General features: G+C 36.4%; 1 protein-coding gene across 4 annotated transcripts in view; it reads left to right on the plus strand.

Annotated features, from left to right (window-relative positions):
• The window catches only part of LOC121314386 (protein FAM110B-like), a 56,111-nt gene extending 38,579 nt beyond the window's left edge, over positions 1 to 17,532 (plus strand). For all 4 annotated transcript variants that reach the window (XM_041247579.1, XM_041247580.1, XM_041247581.1 and 1 more), the window contains one exon: positions 15,262 to 17,532. In XM_041247579.1, coding sequence (XP_041103513.1) covers positions 15,570 to 16,682 — 1,113 coding nt within the window. In that variant the 5' untranslated portion in view covers positions 15,262 to 15,569 and the 3' untranslated portion in view covers positions 16,683 to 17,532. The remainder of the gene's footprint in view (positions 1 to 15,261) is intronic.
• Positions 17,533 to 22,298: the final 4,766 nt, after the last annotated feature.

Genomic DNA, 22,298 nt, shown 5'->3' on the forward strand with positions numbered 1-22,298 from the left:
GTAAAGAAGTGGTGTCAGGATGTTGAGCCATTAAGGATATAGGTGTGGATTTAGATTATAGAACACATCCTGTCTTTTTTTTTAGGCATGACATTCCTTTTGTGGCTCATATTTGTACCTTGCGAGAAAGTAGCTTTCACGCCTATATTTGGGTCATAAGGGTTTCTGCCATTGAAATAGTGTTGCCAGGGGTCTCTTTCCCATAAAACTTCCAAATCTATCCTTGCTTTGAGTAATACGTCTTCTCTGAAACTGTTATGCCGATTTGAAGTGATATAATTATATAATATATAATAATTTTGCATCTGTAGCCTTGGCAAGGTTGTCTATGACGTTTGTTCAAGGCAAGTCACTACATAAAAAAAAAAAAAAAAAAACATGACTTCCACAAGCCAATCAAATTTTAGCTAGGGTCAATTTCCATATATTGCAGTGTTTATCTATGGTAGAGTGATGAAATTTCATAAGAGTAGTAGAGGTCTACGGGAATTGAACTACGAAAGAATGAAGTTCATTGGTCACATGGTTTGGCAGCCATTTTGGATTTTTCTAGCCAAATTTTCGAATGTCCGTAAAATTGCAAAACTGGTTTTATAACTCCTTAGAGAGTGCAGATAGTCGTGTTTACTATGGAACGCATAGGAACCCACATATGCTTTATCAAAAAATGTCCTTGCCCGTAACCTCTGACCTCTCCTAAAGGTCAAATGTAAAACTAGCATATAACTCTTTAGAGAGTGCAGATAGGGTTATGGTTACTATGGAACACATACAGGATCCCATATATGCTATATTAAAAAATGGCGAGCGAGCGTTTCACAAAGATATGCGCATTATTTGCAGAAAATGACTATGTTGTTTCAAATTGTTTTAACTAAGGCCCCAGCTCTGCGCATTAATTTTAATGTGAAGTTATGCTGATGATAGGAATAATGTATTTTCTAAAGAGCATGCAACAAGTGGTAAACTGTTCGCATTGAGGCTTCATCGTGAGCCAAAGCTTGCAGTGGTCATGTTGATACTGGCTGTGTCAGTTCTAGTTGTCTTCTTTAGTAACATTCCATAACTTAGTAACTGATGTACGGTGCCTTGAAAAAGTATTCGGCCCCCATCCCTTTTTTCACATTTAAGAGTCTCACAGCCTGGGATTTTGATGCATTAGATTGGGAATTTTTATTTGTGAGTCACACATTCTTCTTCAGATCCCCCCCCACCCCACAAAGAGAGAAAATAGTAAACAATAAAATAGTAAAAATAAAAAATAAACTGAAATGTCATTTTGTAAGTATTTATTCCCCTGGGTCAATACTTGGTTGAACCACCTCTGGCAGCTATTACAGCCATTAGTCTTTTCGGATAAGTCTCTAATAACTTTGTACACCGTGATGGAGCAATATTTGCTCATTCATCCTTGCAAAATTGCTCAAGCTGTGTCAAGTGAGTTAGGGAATGGCGATGGACAGCAGTTTTGAGGTCTTGCCACAGATGTTCGGTGGGATTAAGGTCAGGACTCTGACTGGGCCCCTCAAGGACATCTATTTTCTTCATTTTAAGCCACTCCAGCGTTGTTCTGGCAGTGTGCTTTGGATCATTGTCCTGTTGAAAGACAAACTTCTTCCACAGTTTAAGTTTTTTTGCAGAGGGGCGTAGGTTTTTATCCAGGATTTCTCTGTATTGTCCGCCATTCATCCTCCCATCAATCCCGACAATATTGCCAGTCCCTGCTGCTGAAAAGCATCCCCATAACATGATGCTACCCCCACCATACTTTACGGTGGGGATGGTGTTACCTGGCTGGTGTGCAGCGTTTGATTTGCGTCACACGTACCGCTTAGCGTTCAGGCCAAAAAGTTCCACTTTAGTCTCATCAGACCACAAGAAGTTCTGCCATGTAACTGCAGTATCTTCTAGGTGACGTTTTGCAAACTCTTTATGGGCAAGGATATGGGGTTTTTTCAGCCAGGGCTTCTTCCTTGCCACTCTCTCTTAAAGGCCCTTTTTGTGGAATACCTTGGAGACTGTTGATACATGAACATCATCGTCCATTGTAGCCACTGACTTCTGTAACTCATTCAGAGTCACAGTTGGCCTCATAGTAGCTTCCCTAAGGAGTGCCCTTCTTGTCCAGCAAACTAAGTGTAGAGGGGCGGCCTGATCTAGGCAGTTTGGCGGTAGTTTCGTATTTTTCCCACTTCTGTACGGTGGACTGCACTGAGCTCCGAGGGGTGTTCAGTGCCTTTTGAAATGGTTTTGTACCCTTCTCCACATTTGTGCTTCTCTTTATAATCACATCCCTGACTTGCTTAGAGTGCTCCTTCGTCTTCATTTTGATTCTTTCTTTTGAAAATCTCTTCCATACTGTGGGACCATACAGCGAGAGAGCAGTATTTATCCTCACAGATTAATTTAAAGCAGGTGATCCATTAATTTCTTACACAGGTGGAGCCCATCAACAAATTGTGTGACTTGTTGAGGTAATATATTGCACCTGAGCAAATTTAGGCTTGCAATTACAAAGGGTTTGAATACTTTTTTAATCTGGTAATTTCTGTTTTTCATTTTTAGTAAATTGTCGAAAGCTTTTAGAATTTTTCTTTTCATTTGGCATTGTGCTCAAGGCATTGTAGATCATTGGGGGAAAAAATCCTAATTTAATCTATTTGAAATTCTGAATCTGAGACTCATAAGTGTGAAAAAAGGGATGGGGGCAGAGTACTTTTTCCAAGGCACTGTATTTGGCAGATATAACCATTGTCAGTAATAGTATGCAACATAAAATATGAAAAAATATATATTCTGTTTTACTACTATACTGTACATAGTTTTTTTTGTGTGTTTTTTTCTGAATTATTGTACCAGCGAATTACTTCACAAATTGAATTATTGTATGTTTCCTAAGCTAAGAAGTAGCTAAAATGTTTATAGGATTATTTTAGCCTTTGTTGTTTATTGCCAGTTTTATTCCTTTCAGAATCTTTGCAATCATTTCTGGACAGATATTTTTTTTGCTTTCTTTGGCAAAACTGAAGCACAATCCAGGGAAGGATGGAGTTGAATGATAATCACTTGAATGAATGACACTTTTGGCTACAAAATTAAAAGCTATAGCTTAATCAAAATTTGTCAAACATTAAGTTTTGATAGGTTATTTAATAAGGATTATTTTGATTCCATACATGGCAGAGTGAATCACATTATTCTGTGATAAGGAAATAGCTCTGAAATGACTCTTGCCTCTACCAAAAAACAAAAATCACTAGCTGTGTTTGGGTCCCTGTCCCTTCATTTTTTTATTGTCTCTCATGATTTCTGAGATTTTGATGTTTTTAGATTGTGAAATAAAATACTATATTAGTTTTAGTTATGTTTACTCTAAGTGCATGGGACATCAAAACAGCTTTACCATAAGATTATTTTTAGTTTCTAAGGAAAATGCTGGCACTTCACGTGATCACGTTAAAATGTAAGGTTGTAATTGATGCTAGTCTGAAATTTGACTTCTAATGTCTTTTTCAAAAAAGATGGCAAAGATTATTTCCAATGATTGGTATTTCCTGTTAACCAACAATAGGCACTTTCCAAGGGGAAGCTGCTTTACTCAAACAAATGCTAGAGCATTGAGGGTTTAAAAAAAATAAACAAGTAATTGTATTAACAAGCCTACATGTTTCCCTGTAGTTTCCATTAACTGGTGTAGCACAGATTTAGCAATTGATACAACTTTAAATATATAAATGACAGTCACCATCTGTACTGTAATTATCTTTCAAGGGGAACATACAGTAAATCCATGTTCAGTATCTGTGAAGGTTTGTCTGAAAGTTAGATTTTCTTTGCAATCTCATTTTTAATTGCAGTCAAGTAATGCTGCTCTCTTTGGAGCATCAATTCTGCTTCAGATTGTCAGAGAAGGTTGATGAAAACCAGCCTGGTTTTGAAGTGTATATTGAATAGTGTTAACTTGGCTAGAAAGCTGAAGATTTGATTGTTAAGCTGTGTTCACAATAGGGAAGGGAAGGCTAATGCAACTTTTTAAATTACGTCGTATTGCTTTTTTGGTTCCCTTTTGCAGTTAATACAGGTCTCATGTTTGTACATGATGTTCTTAAAACCCACAGGTGCATAGGAATACAATTTATGGCCGATGAAAAGAAAAGGGACAGTTTCACTAGGCTGTCTACAGCAAATGCATAAAGTGATCTTGCATTGTTAATAAACGCCTGTTGTCATGGCAACCTTTGTGCTAGTTTCAGTGATGTTAACTCTCTAATGTCATACAAGGAGCACATCAATGATCCTGTTCCGGAGTAATAGTTCTTTGTGATAATAGCCAGCACTGGAGTAGTTGTACTAAGGGTCTGATAAACATTTTGCATTTGTTCTATCGCTACGACGACGAGAGGGGGGTGGAGCGGGGAAGCGGGAGTGGTGGTGTTTTGGTACTGCACCAATACACACACTGTAGAGTGTTTGAAAATGTAATATAAGGAGGTTATTACAGGTTCCCTATTATTGACTGTAATGATAAGGTATGACTTATTTAATTTATTAAGATAAAAAAAAAAATGATGCTATAATCACGCTTTCTGTTTTAAATTTAAATCTGTTATACTATATTTGTTTACCTTTTAAATACCATTTATTTTCATATTTCGTGGTCCTTTTACAGGATATATAACTTAGTAAGTGGAAAAATCTAGGCCAAAGTACTTTTAAGTTCAAAAAACCAATTTACTTTATACCTTGAGATATTCAGACAGAATTACTGTGGTATTTAATCATGCTGTCCTCCCAGAAAAATCAGCTTTAGTAAGTGGGGCAATGCGAGTACAGTTAAACTTGTGGGAAGTCTTTTTTTGTCCAAAACTAAAGATTGGACTGAAATCCCAGAAAATATTTCCTGGATCCTGCCAGTCCAAGTAACTAATGACGTCTGTATAACTTTCCTGAACTAATGTGTAACGTTGCTCCTGGCCCTTGACAATATTACTTACAATGAAGGCTCTTCCATTTAGTCTGCATCAAAGCTGAAGGCAAGGCCGCAAAAGTAAGTCAACTAGTTTAATGAAAAAAATATCTTCTTGTGATATCTGTATCTATCTATCTTGCCATACTCTTGTCAAAGCTGTTCAGTAGTCCCCACTGTGTTAAACAACAGTGCATCGAGTAACACTGTCTTTCTCTTTACATTTTACTCAATTCACATGGGCTCAGAACAATTTCATGCCTAATTTTTACAGGCTTGCGTTTCTATCTGCACCTGTCTGCCTTTGGTCCCAATGGTCCTTTTACTTCCAACTAAGTATGATGTACTTACCTTCCAGACAGGTGGTAAGTATGCTCCAAATCATTAATTTGAGGCTTTCATCCAGGATGAGACGATCTCATCTGGGAAATTACACCAACAGCAACCAGCCTACTGAAACTCGTACTAACCATCTAGGGTTTTAGTTACCAAAACATACTTTAGAATCAAAAGCATTTTTAGAAGAATAAAAGTAATGTACTAATAATATTTCTTAAAATCCCTTAAACATTAAAGGTGATTCCATTTCAGAATGTTTTTTTTGTTTGATTCTTTTTTACTGATTTTGATTAATACAATTATTTTGTAAAAGTGCGAATGTAATGTTCATGCTCTAGTACGCATGAAAAGAAGATGTCATCCCATCAGTTTACTCCTTGACCAAACAAGGTAATCCAATCAAATAGTGGAAATGAAGCACAACAACACAAGTCCTTGTAAACAAAATATGTAACTTTGACATGTATCATATTTTCCAAAGATTTCATTTTGTTAGATGAAGTATAAAAACAAGTGTGCAGTTCCCATACTGGGAACAAAAAAGACAATACAAATCTTGTGCAATGTTTTTCCCCGGAGCCTTTTTTTCTGTTCAAATGCATTGGTGTGGTTCACTCATGTTTACCTTTTCACTTGTTCTGTAACTTAAATCTTTTGAATATAGTTTGTCACAGGAGGAGGGGGTTCACTATTCAACATGATTTAAAAAAAAAAAAAAAAAAATGTAACTGCTTACACTTGCAAATAATTACTGCTCAGGCACAGTTTACATCAGGTTACATTTTACAAAGTTTTTTTTTTTTCTTTTTGGTTTGGTTAAATATTATTTGAAGGTCCCTCTATCAAACCCTCTCATTCCCTCCTCTAAAGCCATTTTCTAGCAAGATGATTTTACATTTTGACTTGCTGTGTTGAAATGGTTTCTGATTTCCATGTTATGTATTCGCCATAGTCTTTTTTTTTTTTTTTGTACATGTAAGTTACTACACTATTTTTGAAATAAAATGCAATGCATTACAATATTTTGTTACCAGTCTGAAAAAATTACAATTACAAGTTATTACAAACTGTAATCAAATTCCAGAATGTACCGTATACTTGGCATTTAAGGAAGGCCATATAAAGAACTCTACAAACAAAATAACTGGAATACACATATCTTTTGTACTACTGTACTAAACTGTTCTAGTTGTTCTGTATTTATTCCATGGGTGTAAGAATTCCTAAATGCTTTTACAAGCTGAGATAGGAGTCACAGGTTTCAAAGTTACTGGACTGAAACAAGTTGGATACAATTGCCAGGGATCATATCCCTTTAGTGTTCTTCTGTTTTTCATGTTTGAGTAGTGTTTTTTTTTTTTTTTTTTTTTTTTTTTTATTGTAGCTTTGTTTTCATCTGTGCCACCTATCCACCTTCTCCCTTTATTGGCTGTTGATATTTATTCCAGAAACTAGCTGTCTCTTTTTGTTGTGATTGGCAAGGTCACTGACAGTAGAATTGGTGTCAGCCATGTGCTAAACAGCCTGGGCCCCTTCCTTTGAGAACATTCTCAGTATGACGTCCTTGCAAGAAACAGTAAATGTTTCTCTTCAGTTTCATGACAGCCTTTTTGAGCACTGCTAGTTGCCTTTAGGAGTGTAGTGGAGTTTTTGTATTATTGTTATTATTTAAATATCATTACTGTTGAAAATGTTGTACTGGAAAGCATAGGAACAGGGAGGTATTGTACAGTGTTAGTTTGTTTTTTATTGGGGTGAATGTGACATTTCACCAGATTAGACAATACACAGGCTTTTTTCTGTGATTTTTAATGTTCTTTTTTAGGGGGGTGGGGGAGTGGGCTCAGGCACATGTGTAAAATAATAATATATTAGGTAGACATTTAGAAACACAGTAAACCATAAGCAAACTAGAGCTTGAACAGGTACGTATATTATGGAGGCAACTTTACAACTATAATTCCACGTGGGGGTAAGTAACGAAATGTAAAGCTGGTGTTCATTTAGTAATTATGTGTGCAATGGAAACCGTTTCCTGTCTCGACTGCATAGTACACAAAACAAGTCATTGTATATCTTAGCCCTGCTTTAGTGCTATATTTTACTACATATTTCCAAAAACATTATATGGCCATTGGGAACAGAAGTGGAAACAGCGTCCACTCCTTGAAAAAAATAAACAGATTATCACCTTGGAGGTAAGAGAATGTTTAATAATCTCAAACAATTATCCGAAGCTTTGGCAGAATAGCAGATCTTGGTCTTGATTACAAGGAAGAAAGAGCACATCCACATATTATATACTTGTAATTCTGTTTAAGGACAATACTTTAGTAATAGTTAGTTTTGTGTATCTATAGTAAGCCACATTACCTTTCAATAAGTTTTTTGGAGGGACAGAGGGGAATATGTGCAAAGTAATAGATTAGGTAGACATTCAGAAACGCAGCCCCTAAATTTATTTAGTTTCAGTTTCTTATGTTTAAAAAAGTAGTCTGCTGTAATAAGTGGAGCTATCTGGCATGTATTCTTTTATAATCAAGTCTGTCTTTTTCTTTTGGCCCATTTTCTGTTAATATATTCCCTTTTTCACTCAACGTAAGTTAACAGGTTTTGAAATAATTTCCAATAGTATAAGGTCTAAAAACAAAAGCAAATGCGATATTCTTATCTGAATTTCAAAACCAGGTCATTTCTGTTTGTTTGTTTGACCCATTCACTGAAAAGGGTAACTGACAAAAAAAAAAAAAAAAAAAAAAAAAATAATAAGAAAACAGTAATCCCTAAGAGCAAACAAGAGCTAAAACTAGTCAAACTAATCCTTGACTATACATTCTAATAAGTTAATAAGAGTAAGACTGAACTGAGTGTAGCCCACAGGGAGGACTCTTCACGGCTGATTTGAAGGGGCCCTGTGTGCTCTGCTCTGTGGATAAAGCAGACCTTAGTCTCCAGTGCTGAACCATTTCCACCAACAATTTAATAGACAAAAAATATGCAAAAACACTCTAATAATTAGATAAATCAGCAATATCTATAACAACAAGCAAGGAGGTATTTCATAATTGTGCAATTTGTTTTTTTTTTTTTTTTTAGTTTTTTTAATCCGGCATGTTAAACATGAACATTTGTTATCATAAATGTGAATTAAAGAACTATGCCTGCAGAATGTATGTATTATGTAAGTTTGTAATTATATCATTTATGTATTATGAAAGTTTGCAGAATATTTTTAGTTTTTCATCCAGTTTTGGTGATCTCCCAAAACTTTACTGATTTTAAAAACGTCTCATCTCTTGATTCAGATAGTTAACAGACAAGTGAAAAATGTTGGAGATGGTGAATTGGAACATGTTTTACAAAACTGTTACACTAGTAAATCAAAGATAAGTTCTACTAATAATAACTTTACGCTGTGCGTTGACAAGACCAATCAAATGCTATCCACCTACCTAAAATGGTCACAACTAAAACCTACATTATACGAAGGCAATTGGGATCTCTAAAATCCTCAGTTAAAGCTTGCTCCGAGCCTAGATTTGCTGAACAAATATCAAAAAAATCCATTTGCCTCTTTGTGTGCCCCAGTGACTCCTGGCTTACATTGATGACATTAGAGTCTCCGAAACCTGATTCACAACACACAGCTAGGTTTCATGCTGCTGATGTGGGAATGAATTTATTCAATGTTCTGTAGCCTTAGAAGAGGAAACAACACAGAGTGAAAGCAGCCTGTCCCTCGGATGTAAAACCACGGTCCTATTGCAATTGTCTCTGGAGCAACAGTTGTTGATGCATAGTTCTCCCCCTAGTCTCTGTATGTCACTTTCAATAGAAGCATCTGATAAATGACTAATAGCTTAATAGCATATTGTAATTCAAGAATGTCACCTGCAGTATGGTGAGTTCTGCTGAGTTTGTTGTAGTTTTGTTTGTTTTGTTAACATAGATAGCATTGGTATGGTACCTCTTTGTCACTGACCTAGACTCAGCAAGACTGTGATGTGGCTATTGATACTGAAGAGAGGTCCAAACCTGATACAGTACACCATTCGTTCTAAAATGTTTTTGTTGTTGTTGTTTTATAATCTCATGTTATCAATAAATGCGAACAAAAATATTAAAAGTTCCGTTGTGGTGAGGGAATCATCACCACCCACACTGTACACAGACTCTATTTCTAAATTAGGTTGAGATTTTGATTTAGTTTTTATAAAACACAGTTTCAAACTTTTTTTTTTTTTTTTTTTTTTTTTTTTTTTACAGAACTTGCTGTTTTTATATAATTTGTTATCAATATTAAATCAGAAAAAAAGTTACCGTATCTACATGCATTGGCATATGCCGTTATGAAAAATATCCCTATTTTATGTAGGCAAATTTAATTTAACCTGTTACAATGTTTGTTGTAAATATCAGTCATTTTCTAGAAAGTAGTTTTTTGTTATCGTTGACTCCATTGTTTTGTCGAAATGAAAACTTTCTAATCTGATTTCGGTTAATCATGGTTCAAATCTTGATGAGCAAAATATTTTACTTTTGGAGGAATAAAAGAAAATACTGTGTCACCGTGCAGTCCCTGACACATACCAGCACCTTCCACCAGAATCCGGTTTTGTTTTCCTTGTTTATAGATACAACAGCCATTACTATGATATGCTGCATGCTTTATGCCACTCTTAATAAGCAACATAATTCTCTATTTCAAAATGTAAAGTATTGTAACAACTACATACAATATATTAAAGTGCTTACATATACCAATTCACATGGATACTGTCATTGAATTAATTACCTTAGACATTGCCAAGATTATTTACTGTTTTCATTTTATAAAGGAAATGGCACTTAATGACAACCAGATGCATGTTTTATTCTCTCTAGACCCCCCAGTTGCTGCTTTCTGTCACTGTACCTTGTAAAAATATTTAAAGGCCCAATTACAGGGTCCTAACAAGCTGATCTGATAGAATTATAATATATATATATATATATATATATATATATATATATATATATATATATATATATATATATATATATATATATATATATATATATACACACAGACACGCACACTGTGGCAAAGGAAAAGCCAAAAGCACTCTGGTATTTATGTAGCAAACGGCAGAAATGAGATGAAGTCAATGTGCGGATGCTTAAGCAGGCAGCTCACAAAAGATAAAGGAAAACCTTTTGGTAAATGAAAACCTTTTCGTGTCTCTGCTGTTTTGGCTCGAATTAAACAAAGATGTCTTAAAGAAGAGCAGTAGCTGAAGACAATGTCTCACAGCTGGAGAGGTTAACTGCTGTGGCTCCCTGCATGAGATTGTAACTGGCTAAATTATGGATGATATTGGGTGGGTGAGCACAATTTTATTTATGTGCATTACTTAGTTTAGCACTTAAATGTTTTTCCTTGCAGTAGCTTTTTCAAAAAGAGCAGATTTGTCTTTTTAAGAAAAACAAATATTCAGACTACAGATTGAAATGTAAGCATGCAGCAGTGTTTGATTACGGTTTGTAGAATAAAACCTGTACTTGCATGCATGTAAATGTAGGGCTATAATTGTAATGGATTGTGCTTTTTATTTTTTCAAGGTATGTTTAAATTGCGGTCGAACAAGCTCTTCCCTTTGCAGCTATGCAAGCTTTAACAGTAAACTTTCTTTCATAGCTATTTCACTCTCCGTACCACTCATTATTTAGGCAGTCAAGCATATATTATGTAGTGTCGATGAGCTGATAGGTCATGCATGAAAAGCATACAGTAATTATTACCACAGTGATCTTTTTTTTTTTTTTTTTCATGTGCACATTATTGGTAGTACCCTTTGATGGCTGACAACTCCACAGTAACAGTGGTATACCATTAACCCAGTTCACCGTATTAATTGTTGGATCAACACTCTAGAACAGATGGGTGCTGTTGTATAACAGCAAATGACCATTGGAAAATGCATTTGCACAGACTGAAGCAGTTAGAAGTTATCAGTTTTATTATTTCTCTTCCCTTTGGTGGTTATGTGCAGGATTAATTTTTGCAGCTGTGAATCACTTGTATTAATGAAAAAAATAAATACACAATCATATTTGATAGAGATTTAATATATCGCTAATAACCTCCTCGTGCTGCAAGTAGTATCAGGACTACCAGTGTAGTGTTATTTTCAGGTACGTGGTAAAAACTGGTACTCGGCGCACTGCCCTTGCTCACACAGCTTAAACAACCTCCGCTAAGAAAGCTGGGAAGCGCCCATTCAAATCTGGTACGTTATGCTGTTTTCCGTCTTTCACATCGTTTTAAATTTAATTTATCATCTTGTCCAGTCTTTTACATCATTGTTAATGTAATTTATCATATTTTTACACCAGTAAGAAAGTAATATGTGAATATGTATCATATGCAATACATTGGGTCTTGATTGAACAATTGATTGTCTGTTTCCAGTTTAAGTTTAAAAAAAAAAGAAGGTATAATTAATGGTAAATATACCTCTGTTTGAAAATAGGAAAACACCCATCAGATCGCAATTGATTGAACCTGTACCAAAATATGACATAGTACCACTTTCAATGTGACAATGTACTGCTTTGTGATATTGCACAGGTCAGGTTTTGGTATGCATACCACATTCTGACAATGTACCACTTTCTAACACTAGACCGGCACATATTTAGAAACGGCTGAAGCAGTGGCAAAGAGTGTTCAAGGAGGGAGATTACATCTTGTGGATTGTAAAGAAACAGACTGGAAACAGTTTTCCAATAAAGTAATTTGTAAAGGAGGCTGAATTATAGACTAGTGTATTATATTCCCAGAAATTACAGGGGTTTGACAAATTAGAAAAGCATGAAATATTTTGGTCTATCCCTTGCATGACTGGTTGTAATATAAAATCTGATTTTCCGGGTTGCAAAATTAGTTGCAGTTGCAATGATCAATATTGCAAATGACAGAATTTGATAAGGGAATGGGATTTGTGCTTGGTTGGCAGGTGCTTCCACATCCAAGGCAAACCTATTAAAATAGCTTACAAATTCAAACATTACTGATGCTTCACAAAGGACAGTCTCAGATAGAATTTTATATAGGCCTATTTCCAGAAACTAGAAGCATTGTTAATGAATCACGTATTCTTCCAGATGTGTTTTAACACCTCCCAGACTCATCACGTCTAATCGCTGCCTCTCTGGTTGTCCTTGGTGGCCGTACAAATTATGGCAGATGTTTCTAGTTATTTTAGTGTGAGTGAATGTGGGACACTGCAGCTCTAAAAAAATATTTTTCCTTCTGGAAAACATTAAGTCTGTCCCACAGGACCTTATGATTGTAAGCACTTTAATAGGCATGTTTAATTATTTCAGACTGTATTATGCAAATGTTGTGCAATTGGTTTCTTGGTTACTTTCAGGCTGAAAAATTGAACTGTTTTCCATTTAATTAGTTTTTCCCTTTTTAGCATTCCAACTTAAAGTGCTAAAGGGTTTCATCGTTGTCCACTTGAAAATAAAAATCCTTTAGTAATGGTAAACTGTGTCTAATTTTCTGCAGATTTCTTCGATCTTGTTACTTTTTTATATGCACAGTAAAGTCCACAAATCCTTATTCCTGCAATGGCAACTTTTTAGCTTGGGCTGTGCTTTCTTTGTTATTGAAATGTTGTGAACAGTAAAGCTGATACATTTATATGTAAATGTGGCATATGAGCAAACATAATAATTCTTTATCATAAAATCTGGCTTTATTTACTAAATCCTCCCAATCTGATTTCCATTGAGCACACCATTATACCAAATGCCTGTCAAAATCTATTAAATTAGCCATCTATTACAATGCAGTAGATGCACATATTGTCAAGTACAATATTTTTCCAGCTATTCATAATATTAGTGCTAATACCAATGTTCAGATAACCTCATGGCAGTTCTAGATTATGTAAATAAATACAGTTATGAAGTTTGACTGTTTCCAGTTTGTTCACATAATTTGATAGACAAAAGACAGAGAAATTGATACTTTATGCATTAAAGGGTTTACTGTGTTCATCATGGATATGCTACTGTGTACTGTACACTTAACTATATTCGCTACTAAACTCATTTAAAAACAGAAGTGGCAGAACAAAAAGTAACACTGCACCCATAGCCGTAACTAGCTATGAGGACACAGGGGTCGTGTCCTTGTTTGTTTTTTTGCATCATAAATGTTGATGTAAAGTTCTGGTAAAATACAAAAGACTCCTTAATTTTTTAACATAGGTTTGGAGGTTGAATAGTAAATACCAAGCAGTCATATAAATACTGCCAGCTAGAGCTTGAACCCTAAGTTTGACCTGGGTAGAATGTCAACGCTGGTTATGATGCTGACGGCACCTACACATTACTGTTATAGTCCAATACATTTCATAGTCTGCTGAAAGGAACTCAGTCTAAAAGGGGAAATTGTTTAAATGCATTCAGTCTTTTGCATTGTATATCATTTTTTAGTTGAATGTTGGCATATTAACAAATGATGATTAACTACAAGCAGAGCTGATATTGACCCATTGTAGAGGCTATTAAATCCAGTCTGATTTAATAGTGCATTGAATTGTAAGTGGACCTCCCTAATTAACTGGAAGTCAGTAGGGTTGGTCCACTGAAATAATGTCTTTTGAAAATGAATCTTAATATATTTTGTTACTAGAATTCCTGAGACACAGCAGTTTGTGGTGACCATGTATCTCTGAAGAATTCTTATGTCAGCTCAGATAGCTGCCTTTGCAGTATGTTACTGTCCCGAGACAGGAGAGGTGACTTTGGATAATTTGACACTAAAAGAGACACTTACATTGCATTAGTCACATTTTGCTTTGTCACGGTACACTGCAGCAGCAATATTAAAACCTTCCTTGACCCCTTAGAAGCTCTGTAACCTTGCCTTTATCAGCATCTTTATGTAAATAAACTCAGAGATAATCCGTGTTTAGTTTTCATCACTGTTAAGTATAGAGATAAAACAGTTCTTGCTACATTTTACACAAGCGTGTAAGGCCGAAAGTTAGAAAAGAGCCACTTGTATATATTGTAGGATTTTCCTTCCCCCTTTTGACTTCTAACAGGGAGACTGTAATCTTTCAAAACTGTCAGCAATTCTAACAGCTCATATTACATATAAAACTGATTTCATAGGCAAAAGATATTTTAATTTATTATTTTTCATTTTATGCTTCAGTTACACTATGCATTAGGTTTTTGTTTGCGTTATGAAGGACAGTACCTAATCAAAATGTAATCTGTGTGTTCATTTGCTGGTGTGAGTCATGTGGTACAGTAATTATTTATTTATAACCTTTGAGTTTGACACATTTATTATAGGTTGTATCACTGGATAGTAATCATAAAGATGCTATAGTAGCAAGTAACTGAAAGTCAAGCAAATGCCAAATACAGTCTACAGTACTCCTAAGTAATATGGGATAATCATTTTTGTATAGCTTAGGTGTTTGACACAAGGAGCAAATACTGGTTTTACTAATCACTGACTATTCAGCTTCATTTGCTCTGGGATTTGTTTGACCTTTAGATTTACACTTGCCTTTTTAGCATGAATTGTTGGGAACAATTGGCAGAGAAAAATGTTTATATTATGATAAATGATACAGAGAATACACTATATTATTGAACTAAATAAATATTATAGTTGTAGGGCAAAAAAGAGTTTTATATTTAATATGTTACTGCACATACATAGCAAAGAAAGTCTTTTGCAGAAATAGCTGTTTTGTACTTGAAGTGTGTTCCTAAATCTTGGGATCATGATATTATTACAAACACCAGTTACATATCTGAAAAGTCACACTCCAGCTTTAAAAATTTCCAGCCAACTGCGTTCTCTGATGCGAGTTTTCCTTGTTGCTATAGATGTGATGTCACTCCACTACTAACACATGGTTGGTTATGCTGTGTTTCAGATAACTGCCTGCATTGTGCACAAAGGAAGAGACGAAACTCCTACATCCCTTCATTCGCCTAAGAGAACTCACTGGAGCAGATTTGATACAGACTTGTGTCTGGTGGCCCCCTTCTTTTTGTACAAAGGCTGCCTTGAAAGAGACGCAGTGGTATTTAATTAGCTGTGAGATGAGGCCTTGCTGCTAGCAGTCAGAGGAGAAAGGATTCATCATCCATTCATCGGGCTTGATGTCCATGTTTCTACTCCGTACCCTGAGGAGAGTCTACCACGGAATCCAAAACGGCAGCTGGGGAGAATCCATCAAACATGCCTACAGAAACACTACAGACAGATAGCATGGTCAAACCTGTCAGCCCGGCAAGCACCTTTACCTCAGCAGTACCTCTCCGGATACTGAACAAAGGGCCAGACTATTTCCGCAGGCAGGCAGAACCGAACCCTAAAAGACTCAGTGCTGTCGAGAGACTGGAAGCAGACAAAGCCAAATACGTGAAGAGTCAGGAGGTGATAAATGCAAAGCAAGAGCCTGTGAAGCCAACTGTAATGGCAAAGCCGCCTGCCGGACCAGCTACCAAACGGGCAGGGAGCAGTCCAGCGACAAAGGTATCAAACAACAACTCTAAGACGGACAGTAGTGTAAAAAGAGAAAATTTGAACCTGGAAATTCTGAAAAATATCATTAACAGTTCAGAGGGCTCTTCCTCAGGGACAGTACATAAACACAGCGCCAGAAGCTGGGCTCCCCACAGGTCAGAATCTACAGAGCTCAACAGACGGTCCTTTGCAGAGTCGCTTAAAGTGTTCCCTACTCAAAGCCACTCAAGTCCCCAAGGAAGTAATTTAAATATTAGTAAACGTCTTGAAGAGCAGTCAAGTGATTCATCACTACACGTATCTCATAGCTCATCAGACATTAGAAGGGTATGCAATGGCAAGCCATTAAAAGCTATGCCTAGTAGTAGTTCGGCTCCACCTCTACCACCTAAGCCCAGCATTACAGCTTGCAATATGCTGAAATCACCTGGGACTGACACATTAGAGCCTGATAATGGAGTGAGCAGGAGGCCCTCTTTGCATAGATCAAAATCTGATCTAAGTGACAGATATGCCCGAGCCAGCGCAGATGTTGAACGTTTTTTTAACTACTGTGGACTGGATCCTGAAGAACTTGAAAACTTTGGAGTGGAGAATTTCACCCGGGCAAACTCGGATATAATCTCTCTCAACTTTCGCAGTGCAAGCATGATTAGTTCGGACTGTGATCAGTCGCGGCACAGCAATGACGACCTGACGGATGATGAAGATGCCAGTGAGCGAGTGCCATATGGCATCTCTGCTGTCGAAAGGAATGCCAGAGTCATCAAATGGCTATATAGCATCAAGCAAGCTCGAGAATCTCAGAAAGTGTCTCATGTGTGAGAGAGGACCCTCAACTTCTTTTTTTTTTTCTTTTTTTTTCTTTTTGAAAAACTTGTATTTAGTCTGTGAATCTTATATTTGTGAAAGGTTGTGAAGTTTATTTTTTGCACACTTAATTGCTTTGCATTATATGTACAAGGCATACAGAAACTGCATGCTTGTCAACATGTGAACTAACTTGACCTCCAATTATAGTAAAAAAAAAATAATAATAATAATAATAATTAAATAATAAATATGGAAAACTGTACTATGGAGATGGCTGCAGGCCAAGGCCGTCTATCCTAGATATGCTTATATCAGTCAAAAACCTTGAGACTTTTGATCCATTAGGTTTATGTGTTGAGTCATTTCACAGAACAGGCACAACACAAACAACCATATCGATATGAGCACATAAATTCAAATGAGTTACCATTAATAGGTAAATTATCTAATGTATAATGACAGTCAAATATGTATATACATGTGTGGGCTGTAGATGCATGTTACAGTCCTTGCAAGTTCTATAGTAAACTCAAGAACATGTGACTTTCTCATAAAGCTATCCAGTGTTGCAAACACTGTTACATACTGTTATTTAAATCATCAGCATTCTGTGTCTTGTGTATGGATTCATCTTCTACTGTTCTGACTGACAGCGCCAGTGTGGTACAATGGAATGGAAGTCCAGTGAGTGACCTCATTTTATGTAGTATTTGACAGAATTGCATTATGTAACATCTGCCGATAGGAAAGTAGAATTTTTGTTTTTTTTGTAATTGTGTAAATTCTGTAAGGATTTGTATATACTTTTAAAATTGTTACCAAATCTGTAAAGAGAAGTCTGTTACGCTAATAAATAGCTCTTGGCGCATTCCTCCTTCTTTTACTTGTAATAAGGGTAATGATGATGATAATAATATGATGTTTTGTCATCTTGTAAATCCACATTATTGCTTTGGCAACCACATTGTGATAAATAGTCAGGGATTCAAGAAGTCAGGAAGCCTCACAAACCAATAAAATGCAAGAGGGAGAGGGAGCATACATGCAACAGAAATGTCGGTGGTAATATTAAAACTGAAGTTATGTTTTACAATTTCTTAGATTTAAGGATCTTGTTTTAGAAGTCATTGTCTTCAGAGAGAAATCTGTTGATGCTGAAAGTATAAACTGCACACTTTACTGAAGATCCTGTAATTAATTTTTTTTATTTTTTTATGTACCAATAACACTATGTAACACAATTTTTGTTCCTGGGCAGTAAGTGTTATTTCCTAATTGCTTATGCCTCTAAAGTATAGAAAATGGCTGTTATTCCTCACAAACTTTGCTTTTGTGACCAGGACAGCGATATTTTGAAATGTACCTATCTCCAATGAGAAAACGGTCTTTTCGTTCACATAAAGTCAGAAAAAAACAACATATGAATCAAAAATGAACATGTATTTATACTAAAGTAATACAAAAATGACTACAAAAGATTTAGACGTGAGTAGTTTTTCGGAATTTACGATTATACTGTAAATCACTTTCACGAATCAGCCCCCAAATGTAGTCTCCCATCATGTTCTTGTTATACTGTCCTTGGTAGCGGCGTTCAAAGTCCAGTATATCCTGGTGGAAGCGCTTGCCTTGCTCCTCCAAGTACGCTGCCATGTTCTCCTTAAATTTATCAAGATGAGCATCAAGGATATGGACTTTGAGGGACATCCGACAGCCCATTGTACCGTAGTTCTCCACCAGAGTCTCAACCAGCTCCACATAGTTTTCGGCCTTGTGATTGCCCAGGAAGCCCCAAACCACTGCGACAAAGCTGGTCCAAGCCGCTTTCTCCTTACTAGTGAGCTTCTTGGGGAATTCATTGCACTCCAGGATCTTCTTTATCTGTGGTCCGACGAAGACACCGGCTTTGACCGTCTGCCTCAGACAGCTTAGGGAAGAAGTCTTGAAGGTACTTGAAGGCTGCCGACTCCTTATCTAGAGCTCTGACAAATTGTTTCATAAGGCCCAATTAGATGTGCAGTGGTGGCATCAGCACCTTCCGGGGGTCCACCAGTGGCTTCCACTTGATGTTGTTCCTCCCCACAGAGAACTCGGTCCGCTGTGGCCAGTCCCGCCTGTGGTAGTGCGCCTTGGTGTCCCTGCTGTCCCAAAGGCAAAGATAGCAGGGAAACTTGGTAAAACCACCTTGGAGACCCATCAGGAATGCCACCATTGCAGCCTCTTGATGCCATCTCAGAAAAATGCAGATATGTATCCACTTAGGCAGCTGGAACTGAACTGGTGGGCTTAAGGCCCCTGTATTTATACTACTATTTATATTACTGGAAAGTTCTAGAAAGTTCTAGAAGTTACTCCAAGTTTACTCAGCACTGAATCTATCTGGAATGTTCTGGAAAATAGGTAAATTTCAAAATATCACTGTCCTGGTCACAGAAGCAAAGTTTGTGGGGAATAATAGCAATTTTCTATACTTTTGAGGCAGAAGCAATTAGGAAATAACACTTACTACCCAGGAACAAAAAAATAAATAAATAATTGTTACACAGTGTAATGAATCACCAGTATATCATTGTAAATATGACAGGTTCTACTGCACTTTTTAACTCACTCTAGCACTTCTACAGGCCTTTTGGTGTGCAAGATTCTATTCTTTAGAGTAGAAGCTTCAGTTAACCAAGTATGGGTTTATTTACAATCTCATACACTTCTGGGTTTTAATTGCAGTGTATGTCCTTAACATTTTTTTTCCATTCCTTTCTGATGCTTAAGTTCAAATTTCAGGTTGCGGCAGCCATTGTGATTTTAAGATGGTATTTGGTGTTTTTAAACAGAAAATCCCAGAAAATGGTTTGTTTACATATTTCTACCACAAGAAAAAAAAAAAAAAAAAAGGATTATATTGAGATAGTCAGTTGTTGCTGCTGGTAACTGAAGGGAAATAAATACACACAGTGACTAGGCCTGGTTCAGTTTAAAACTGGTTCCATAGCACTGGCACTGAAAGTAGGGCACAAATCTCATTGTTTAGGTCCTTCTTTCAGAAACAAACATACTAGATTTTTGTGATTTGCATACTAATGTTTAAACCTGAAAATGTTTACAGCGAAGTGTAAATATAACAGAACAACGTTCAACATTTAGAAATGTCGCTGTGCTTAAAAGCAATAGAATTATAAGAACAATGGAGATCGTAAATGGAGGTTTTCTGCATCAGACTGTTCCACAATATGGACAACATAAATAAAACGAACGCTCAAAAGGCATGCTAATCTTTCCCTAGAGGAGCTATTCTACACCACGTTTTAACATCTGCTAAGAAGATAGACCATGCAAAAATGTACGTTTAGCATGAAACTTTTAAAAATCTGTTTACTATAACCAAAACTGAAGTTTGAGTTTTCAACTTATTTTCCCTTGTAGGCTTTCTCTTCCAGATTTGTAATTGCATTATCCAGGGAGATGCCTGCAATTTTGTAAATAGACAAGCCACTGCCCTTGATTTACTTGAGGTGGAATGATGGACAGAAACCCTTTCTTTTTGTGCCAGCACTGAATGTGTTAAACTAGATTTTACTAATAATGTGTTAACCACATAATGTATTATAATATACAGTATTTATTTATTTATTTATTTTTGTATTCAGAATCTTGGGGTGAAAAAAAAAAGAAAACATGTTCACACAAAAGTTCTGGCATGTGTGCTACATCTGGAATATGTCGACCCTATCCAACAAAGGGAGGCATCTGGTAAACTGGTAATTCGGTCTCTCTCAAGCACTCACTTTACAACTGCTGAAGGAAATTACCTAATTTGTTGAAAATGTAAGTGGTTGAAAAAAACATTTAGTTTGGACCTACAGCCTCCCAGAAGTTGTTCTCATTTTACATCATGTTGCAGGAGGCTTGTTAATCGAATAGTGACTTTTAAAGGTAGATGCAGTTCGTAATATACCTGTAAATAGGTGTGAATGCCCTATTTGGAATCGTGGTTGTCAAAAATATGCTTATACATGTTCTAAGGGTAACAACCATTGCCCTCTTTACCTAAGGAAGCAACAAATTTCATGAAATCATTCCAACTGTGACCACAAGAGGGCAACTGGAACCATTATGATCAAATTGGAATCCATTGACAATTTTAGATTGATAACACAGATAACATCAAATTATGAAAACAAAATAATGCTATGTTAAAATATAATATGAAATCAGTTGATGTGTTTGGTAATTATAAAAACATAAAGTAGTTTGTGTTAAAAATAATACCATCATAGTCCCTTGGTTGTAAAAAGAACAAAACATGTAGCTGGAAATGTCCTTATGGAAAATATTAAGTATTCCACATAACTAAATAATTGACAATGTGGGCTACTACATATTAAATCTTAGGATTTTATACATCATGTAAGTGTGTTTGTTTATATATATATATATATATATGTGTGTGTGTGTGTGTGTGTGTGTGTGTGTGTGTGTGTGTGAGAATGGCTTGACATAAATAAACACCTCTTTACTGATGAATCCAGATTTCGTCTTGATTATACTGACAGATGCGTCAGGGTCTGGAGACAATGTGGGGAATGTCTCTCATGGCAGCATATTGCAGAACCCAGACAAAACTTTTTGGCCTAAATGCAAAGCATTATGTTTGGTGCAAACCAAAGACATCAGCCAAAGAACACCATCTCTACTGTGAATCTCTACATGTTATGGGGATGTTTCTCATCGGCAGGGACTGGGGGCACTTGTCAGGATAGGAGGGAAAATGAATGGAGCAAAGTACAGAGAAGTCCTTGAGGAAAACCTGCTGCCCTCTGCAAGAAACCTGAAACCTGGATGGAAAGTCACCTTTCAGCATGACAACGACCCAAAGCACATAGCCAAAGAGTTGGAGTGGCTAAGGAACAAAAAGGTAAATGTCCTTGAGTGGCCCATTCAGAGCCCCGACCTAAATCTAATCAAAAATTTGTGTCCTTACCTGAAGATTGCTGTCCATCAACCCTCCCCAAGGAGGAACTTGACAGAGCTTGAACAGTTTTGTAAACAACAATGGTCAAATATTGCCAAATCTAGGTTTGCAGAGTTGGTAGAGACCTATCCCAAACAGACTCACAGCTGTAATTGCTGCCAAAGGTGCTTCCACCAAATATTAACTGACAACATTTCTCCCATATTCCAGATAAAAATATTGTCATTTAGAGCATTTATTTGCAGAAAATGACAACTGGTCAAAATAACAAAAAAGATAACAATGCAAAGAAAATAAGTTCATATTCATTTTTAAACAACACAATACTAATGTTTTAACTTAGGAAGAGTTCAGAAATCAATATTTGGTGGAATAACCCTGATTTTCAATCACAGCTTTCATGCGTCTTGGCATGCTCTCCACCAGTCTTTCACATTGATGTTGGGTGACTTTATGCCACTCCTGGTGCAAAAATTCAAGCAGCTCGGCTTTGTTTGATGGCTTGTGACCATCCATCTTCCTCTTGATCACATTCCAGAGGTTTTCAATGGGGTTCAGGTCTGGAGATTGGGCTGGCCATGACAGGGTCTTGATCTGGTGGTCCTCCATCCACACCTTGATTGACCTGGTTGTGTGGCATGGAGCATTGTCCTGCTGGA

The sequence above is a fragment of the Polyodon spathula genome, chromosome 4 (assembly GCF_017654505.1).
Source record: "Polyodon spathula isolate WHYD16114869_AA chromosome 4, ASM1765450v1, whole genome shotgun sequence".
NCBI classification, from domain to species: Eukaryota; Metazoa; Chordata; class Actinopteri; order Acipenseriformes; family Polyodontidae; genus Polyodon; species Polyodon spathula.